The sequence below is a fragment of the Rhinolophus hipposideros genome, assembly GCF_964194185.1.
Source record: "Rhinolophus hipposideros genome assembly, chromosome: X".
Classification (NCBI taxonomy): Eukaryota; Metazoa; Chordata; class Mammalia; order Chiroptera; family Rhinolophidae; genus Rhinolophus; species Rhinolophus hipposideros.
Window position 1 is genome coordinate 63,416,408 of NC_138046.1, and position 8,585 is coordinate 63,424,992.

At 36.2% G+C, this 8,585-nt stretch overlaps 1 protein-coding gene across 1 annotated transcript; it reads right to left on the bottom strand.

Annotated features, from left to right (window-relative positions):
- Nucleotides 1-6,722: 6,722 nt before the first annotated feature.
- Nucleotides 6,723-6,986, bottom strand: LOC308495033 (WD repeat-containing protein 70-like; the record flags this gene model as incomplete). Its single annotated transcript, XM_081043023.1, has 1 exon — nucleotides 6,723-6,986. The coding sequence occupies one exon, from the start codon at nucleotides 6,984-6,986 to the stop codon at nucleotides 6,723-6,725; it is 264 nt and encodes an 87-aa protein (XP_080899149.1).
- Between the last annotated feature and the right edge of the window lie 1,599 nt (nucleotides 6,987-8,585).

Consider the following 8,585-nt stretch of genomic DNA (forward strand, 5'->3'; position numbering starts at 1 on the left):
CATAAAATCCTCTTTGAACCCAAGGTCCATAAGTTTAGTACCTATGTCCTTTTTATTTTATTTTATTTCTATTTTTATTATTTTTAATTTTTTTCTAGAAGGTCGCAGCTCACAGTGGCCCATGTGGGGATCGAACTGGCAACCTTGATGTTATCAGCACCTTGCTCTAACCAACTGAGCTAACCAGTCACCCAAGTCCTATGTTCTGTGCAGTTTATTGTTTCAGGTCTTATGTTTGGGTCTTTGATTCATTTTGAGTTAGTTTTGATACCCAGTGACAGATAGTAGTCTACTTTCATTCTTTTGTACGTGGCTTTCCAATTCTTCCAGCACCATTTATTGAAGAGGCTGTCTTTTTTCCATTGTATGTTTTTGTCTCCTTTGTCAAAAATTATCTGTCTGTATTTATGTGGGCTTATTTCTGGTTTTTCAATTATACTACATTGGTCTGTATGTCTGCTTTTCTGCCAATACCGTACTGTTTTGATTATTGTTGTCCTGTAGTACAAGCTAAAGTCAGGGAGTGTGATACCTCCAGCATTGTTCTTTTTTTAGAATTCCTTTGGCTCTTTGGGGTCTTTTGAGGTTCCAAACAAATCTGATGATTTTCTGTTCTATTTCTTTAAAAAATGCCATTGGGATTTTGATGGGGATTGCATTAAATCTGTATATTGCTTTAGGTAATATGGCAATTTTAACTATGTTGATTCTTCCAACCCATGAACATGGAATGTCTTTCTATTTCTTTGTGTCTTCTTCAATTTCTTTAAAAAATGTCAGTATATCCTTGGTTAAGTTTACCCCTAGGTATTTTATTCTTTTTGTTGCAATTACAAAATGAATTGTTTGTTTGTTTTTAATTTCTTTTTCTGAGATTTTATTGTTAGTATATAGGAATACAATGGACGCTTGTATGTTGATTTTGTAGCAGGAAACTTTACTGTATTCGTTTATTGTTTCTCATAGCTTAGTGGTGGAGTCTTTAGTGGTTTCTATATATAGCATCATGTCATCTGCAAAAAGTGACAACTTAACTTCTTCATTCCCCATTGGGATGCCTTTTATTTCTTTCATTTGCCTGATTGCTCTGGCTAGGACTTCCAATACTTTGGTATGGTGAGAAGGGGCATCCCGGTCTTCTTTATGATCATAGAGGAGAAACTTTCAGTTTTTCACTATTAAGTGTGATATTAGCTGAGGAAATATATATATATCACACTTAATATACATATGCACATGCATGTATCATATATATATATATATATATATATATATATAAAATTTATTATGTTGAGGTACTTTCCTTCTATTAAGTGTTTTGATCATAAATGGATGTTGTATCTTGTCAAATGCTTTTTGTGTATCTATTTATGTGATCATACGATTTTTGTCCTTTATTTTGTTTATGTGGTGTATCACATTAATCGATATGCATATGTTTAACTATGCTTGTACCCCTGGAATGGATCCCACTTGATCATGATGTATAGTCTTTTTTAATGTATTGTTGTATTTAATTTGCTAGTATTTTTGTTTAGGATTTTTACATCTGTATTCATCAGAGATATTGATCTGTAGTTTTGTTTTTTTGTGTTATACTTAGCAGATTTTGATATCAGGGTAATGTTAGCCTCATAAAATGAGTTAGGAAATATTACCTTTTCTTTAATGTTTTGGAATAATTTGAGGAAGACAGGTATTAAATTGTTTTTGGTAGAATTCACTAGTGAAGCTATCTGGTCTTGGAGTTTTGCTTTTAGGGAATTTTTGGATGATTACTTCAATTTCCTCATGGTTGATCAGTCTATTTAGATTTTCCAGTTTTTCATGATTCATTCTAGGAAGGTTATATGCTATTTCCAAGAACCTGTCCATTTCTTCCAGGTTATTGAATTTGGTGGCATATAGTCCTTCATAGTATTCTTATATGATCCTTTGTATTTCTGTGGTATTCATTGTAACTTCCCCATTTCCATTTATTATTTTATTTGTGTCTTTTCTCTTTTTTCCTTAGTGAGTCTAGCCAGGGACTTGTCAATTTTATTAATCTTTTCAAGGAACTATGTCTTTGTTGCATTAATTTTTCCTGTTGTCTTTTTGTTCTCTATGTCATTTCATCCTGGTGTAATTTTTGTTATTTCCTCCATTCTGTTGACTTTGGGATTCATTTCTTCTTTTTTTTTACTTCTTTAAGATGTGATGTTAGGTTGTTTATTTGGGATTTTTCTTGTTTCTTGAGATAGGCTGTAATTACATAAATTTCCCTCTTAATCCTGCTTTCTCTGCACCCCAATAATTTTGATACCATGTATTTTCATTCTCATTTGTTTCTATGTATCTTTTGATCCCTCCATTTATTTATTCTTTGACCCAGTCATTCTTCAGTAGCATGTTATTTAATCTCCACATATTTGTGGTATGTCCTGCTTTCTTTTTACAGTTGATCTCCAATTTCAAAACACTGTGATCACAGAATATGCTTGGGAAGATTTCAGTCTTCTTAGATTTGCTGAGGCTATTTTTGTGTCCTAGCATATAGCCTATACTTGAGAATATTCCATGTGCACTAGGAAAGAATGTGTAGTCTTGTGTTCTAGAATGAAATGCTCTGTAAATGTCAATTATATCCATTTGGTCTAATGTGTCTTTTAAGGCTGGTATTTCCTTATTGATTTTGTGTTTGGATGATCTATCCATAGCTGTCAATGATGTATTTAAGTCCCCTACTATTATTGTGTTTTTGTAAGTTTCTCCCATTAGTTCTGTTAGTACTCGCTTTGTAGTTTTGGTGCTTCCTGATTGGGAGCATATATATTGATAAGTGCTATATCTTCTTTTTGTAGTGTCAGCTTTATCATTATAAAATGTACGTGTTTGTCTCTTGGTAACTTTTTTATCCTGAAGTTTGTTTTGTCACATGTAAGTATTGTTACACCTGCTTTTCTCTGGATGCCATTTTCTTGGAGTATCCTCATCCACCCTTTCTCTTTGAATCTATATTTGTCCTTGCAGCTGAGACGTGTCTCTTGAAGGCAGCATATGGTTGTGTTTTGTTTTTTGATCCAATCTGCTACTCTGTGCCTTTTTACTGGTTATTTCACTCCATTTAAATTTAGGGTGATTATTGATATATGAGGATTTTCTACAGCCATTTTCTCTTTTGTTTTCTGGGAGCTTGGTGTCTCCATTGTTTCTTTGTCTTTGTGTTTCTGTCGTTTTAGTTTGGTGCTAGTCTATGGTTTTTTGCCCTCTGTTTTTCATGGTATTTGTCTCAGTTCTGTTTTTTTTTTTTCTTTTGAGTGGTTACCATTACGTTTAGGAAAAAGAAAGTTTCATATATACAGTAGTCCTTTTCCTTCAGCATACCTCTTATGTGCATTCCCCTTTGCAAATTTAGACTTTTACTGCCTTTCTTTTTATGTTTTTTTTGTCACAAATTATCCCTATTTATGCTGTGCATTCATTGCTGAGTTGCAGTCGCAAATTGTCTTCTTTTCTTTCTTTTTTTTTTTTTTTAACATTTTTGCCTCCTTTACCCTTTACGCTATTTTTAAGTGTATAGTGCCCTATTCTCTGTAGAGGTTGCCATTTCCTACTGATGTCTGTCTGTTACTAACCTTACTCACAGTTTTATATCCTTTTGTCTTTTTTTTCAGGTAGAATAACCTCCTTCATTATGCCCTGTAATGCAGGCCTTGTGGTGGAAAATTCCTTCAGCTTCTGTATATCTGGAAAGACCTTTATTCCTTCTTCATATCTAAAGGATAACTTTGCTGCATATATTATTCTTGGCTCATAATTTCTCTCTTTCAATAGCTTGCATATTTGGTTCCACTCCCTCCTGACTTGTAGAGTTTCTGCTGAAAAATCTGATGATAATCTAATGGGCTTCCCTTTGTATGTTACCATCTTCTTTTCCTTGGCTGCCTTGAGGATTCTTTCTTTGTTGCTAATTTTTGACAGTTTCAGGATAATGTGCCTTGGAGAAGGCCATTCAGGATTGAGGAAATTAGGTTCCCTGTTTGCTTCTTGTATTTGAGGATTCATTTCTTTCCAAAGGTTTGTGAAGTTCTCATCGACTATTTGTTTGAGTAGGCTCTCTGTGCCCTTCTCTCTCTCTCTTCTCCTTCTTGTATACCCATTATTCTTATATTGCTCTTTCTGATGAAGTCAGATAGCTCTTGTAGAGTTCTTCAATTTCTTTCAATTCTTAAGTCTCTCTCTTCTTCCATCTACATGATTTCCAGATTTCTATCTTTGATATCTCTAATTCTGTTATTTATCTGGTCAGCTCTATTTCCTAAGCTGGCTATTTCATTTTTCATCTCTTTTATTGAGTCCTTCAGCTCCAGAATTTCTATTTGGATCTTTTTATAATTTTCAATCACTTTGGTAAAATAGTCGTGTTTTTTTTTGTTGATTTTATTTCTGAGTTCATTAAACTACCTGTCTGGGTTTTCTTGCATCTCATTGAGTTTTTTTGGAACTGCAATCCTGAATTCTCTGTCATTTAAGTCACATATTTCCATGTCTTTAAGTTTGTGTTCTGGAGATTTTCCAGTTTGTTTTGAAGATGCATTGTTACCTTGGTTATTCCTAGTAATTAATGGATTATTTCTCTTTCTGGGCATCTACAGGAATGAATTCTGCAGCAAGTTGATGGGAATAGGTCTTTCTTTGTTGTCTAGTAGGTAGCACTGGAGAGTTATTTTCTCTTGCCCTGTTCATGATTTTTCAGTGGAACGTTCCCTGAGGAGGTTAGTATCTCCTCTGTGACCAGGTCACCTCGGTCTCTAGGCACCACCCTTGTGAGAGAATGTGGTGGGTCATGGTGTTCTGAGCCCCTGGAATCCCAGTGCTGCCCCTGAAGCCAGATGCAGAGCTGTGCACCTCAGCGGCTCTGGTTGCCACTGCTGGGATCAGCTGGTAAAAGTGGGGGTGGCATGGGGTGTAATGTGAGAAGCAGCTGGTGTGTTTGTGGCTTTGTTCTCCTGCCAGTGATTGTGACTGCCAGACCCCAGCTCCCTTGCCTCTGTATCTCCATCATTGTCACTGGGATTCGCCACAGTGCGCATCTACTGCTCTGGAACTGTCTCTCCAGTTCTCAGGGCTGTAGATTTTCAGCTCTTTAACCTGTTGAAACTGCTACCATTTCTTCTGGGGCCCATTGCTAGCACTGGGAGGGTACAGAGGAGGTAAGCTCTGGGAGGGTGGGGGAAGCTGGCCAGGTTCTGTGGCTTAGGTTTCTGCCTGGCAGTGAGGGCTGTTAGACCACATCTGTTGCATTTCTGTATTTGGTCTTTGCCCCAAGGTCTGCTCCAATTGCTGGGTTCAGCCACATTATATGCTCATTTCTCAGGCAGGAATACTTGAAGCCACACAGAGTGCACCTGCAGGTTGAATCCTTCCCTCTCTGGGGACTGCAATTAACTCTGGACCGTGTCCATGGTACCCATTTCTGCTCTAGTCCTTTCTCTTCTCCCGATTGTCCTGATTCGCCCACCTTGAGATGTTTTGATGTGTGGATCTCTCAGATGTGTTTGTGTGTTTCACAAGGGATTCTGTGTTGAATTACAGCTTTTCAACTTGTTGTAACTTCAAGGGGAGAGATCAAGTAGGATCGCTCACGCTGCTATGTTTCTGATGTCTGGGACACAGTTCTATATTCAATTAAATCATCTCAAATATATATTGAGAACCTATCTTGCAAGGCATGGTACTGAGGACTATAAAACTTCCTTAGGTGAATAAGACAATCCTTGTTCAAAATATTTTATATCACATAATAAAAGAGGCAAATACAAAAAAGCTACACTACAGTAGTATAGTATACAATTCTTTCACTAAAATGTTTAAAAATTAAGGGTTTAAAGCATTTGTAAATATGCCTTAGATAGCATGTCCTTGCATCTTATTTGATGATAATAAATTATTTAATATTTTTGGGTGTGGTAATTGTATTTTGGTTAAGTTTTTTTTTTTTTAATCTTTATCTCTACTAGCCTTATCGGGGTGATCATTTCATAAGTTGTATAAATGTCTACTCACTATGTCGTACACCTGAAACTAATATAATATTGAAAAAAATGAAATAAAAAATCCTTAATTCTTAAAGACACAAACTAAAATATTTATGAGTGAAACAATGTATCAAAATTTTGTGTCAAAATAATCTGAAGGGGAGTGAATAGAAATAACACTAGCCATGAATTGTTATAGTAGTTAAATTTGTGATAGGTACATCGGAGTTCATTATTGCTCTTTTTGTATGAGTTTGAAATTTCACATAATAAATAATACATGTAGAGATCTACCTTTTCACAAACAAATAACTGTTATTCTTCCAGAGACCAAAATTATTTCCTGTGAAGCTCACTTCCCAAATATTAGATATTACTGCTATATATTTATAATTTTAAAACTAATAATGCAAGTACCAGAACAACATTTACTTAAAATTTTTCCAGGAGTCCTGTCTGATTTCTAGCCCCTTCTGCTGTATTAAGTTGCACATATCCCTTTTCTGGTGTAAGAATGATCTGTAACAAATCCAAAGAAAGCAGTGGAGGAGTCAGTCTCCTTTGAAGACCCTGAGGTAGTACCTAGAATTTCCAACCACCTGGTATCAAATGAGACAACATGAAATTAAGACCTTCATTAAATGTCTGATACAATTTATTAGTGCAGGGATACAATAGCAACAGCCACTTTCATTATATGTCTCAATTTTCTATACTGTCTGGGTCAATAGTCAGTGGTGTACACAGCTCTGAGAGCCACCTGTCACCCAGCCTTCCAAATAATGGTTTTGCCAGTGTTTTCTGACTTCTTTCCAGAGCTGTTCTTCGAGTTTGTTCAAACACTGCTTCCAAATCAAATGTGGGAGCATTTTGTCCAAACCCCGTGAAGCCCATGGTGACCGCCAGCTGCGAGTCCAGTCCCAGTACATCTGAGCCTGTCACTTCGTTGGGCCCCAGGTGCTCCATGGCCACCCTCCTGCCATAAAATGAGAGTCAGCCACAGCTCAAACAGCTACAGAAGACTCAGAAACATACTTTTTAAATTTTAGCTGTATTTTCATAGACTCTCAGTGCCCACATGAGAGCATCATATTTGAAATTCGATATAAAATTACATGTCTTACCCTTCTAATGGCAAACAGTCAAATTGATTTCATACTGCCTAGATTAGATCATTTACCTTCAAGGAAAGTGACATTTGCCTTCTGTCATTATCTCTTTCAAGATCATGAAAGAGCCTCACACAATCATGTGCAGAAATGGTCTGAATATTCTTCCAGTGTCCAGATACAATACAAATGAGGTTATTCATCCCTAGGTTGACCTAATCTAACTCATGCTGGGCATTGCAGAACATAACACTGGGCATTTCAGAACATGCATCAGTAGTCAGTGAAAATAACTGCCATTTATTGAGTGACTACAATATGTCAGTTTTCTATATAGGTTCTTAGGTAATCCTCACAACTACTTTACAAATGTAGTATTATCTTCCTTTACATGTGAAAACCCTAAGGCTCAGAGAGATCAAGGAACTTGATGAAGGCCAAATAAGTAGTACGAAATAGCAGGATGAAATACAACTCTATTTGATCCCAAACCCACACCCCTAACCAGTATACTCCACTACTTCCTTGTCTGGGTTCTGACCAGTTGAAGAACGATTCCATCTCTTGATATCTCAAAGCACTCTTAAATTACATTTGCAGAGAGGATTGTGATCACAGCTTAGAAGAACCAGTCTAACCCTTTAATGGGCATGTTTTGGAAGTCCTTCTGCTAGAAGTAACACCAGAACGTTGGACTACATTTCTTTGATCCATTAGGACATTATAGTAGGACACCTGGCCAAGTATTGACAAAATAGAGAATTGTCGGGAATTCTTTTCTCTTAGGACAAGTTTTCTTCAACTAAACTTTTGTAATGAGATAAAGAAAAATGTAGTCAACGGAACTCACATTAGGGAAAGGGCTTTATTTGTCTAGAAGAAGAAATTAATTGACAAACATATTCGGTAGACAAGTTGAGACAGAGTTTTATGTTACATAAGTTGTTAACTATAAGAACATCTGAGAGATGGAACAAATGAAGGCTGGAATTCAGTCTACACTTGGTTTGCCAATTTCTGCATTCCAGTGCAAGTCTGCCACAATCTGGAGAGATTTCTTTGGCTTTGCACAAGGTTCCATCCAGTTCCCAAGCCTGTACTCTTGAGGTTGTATGCACCCAGAGATAAAATGTTTTTCTAATTCATGCAAGGATACTCTACAGGTTAGAGAAAAAATGCGTCCCTTTCTACATTCTGGCTACCTTTTTATTATTCAAACTCTACATCTTTTAGCTAATGTATATTTAGCACATTTTGCTAAAGCTTTATAAACATTGTGTTATTTGATCTTCACACAACCTGCAGTTATCTTCATTTTACAATAATGTACTCAAAGCAACACAATTCTTAGTGGTAAAGTCTATATTTGAACACAGGTTTATCTAACTCCCAAGATCATGCTTTTACCTTTAAGGCTATATTGCCACCCTAACATCAACATTGACTTTTTGTCCTT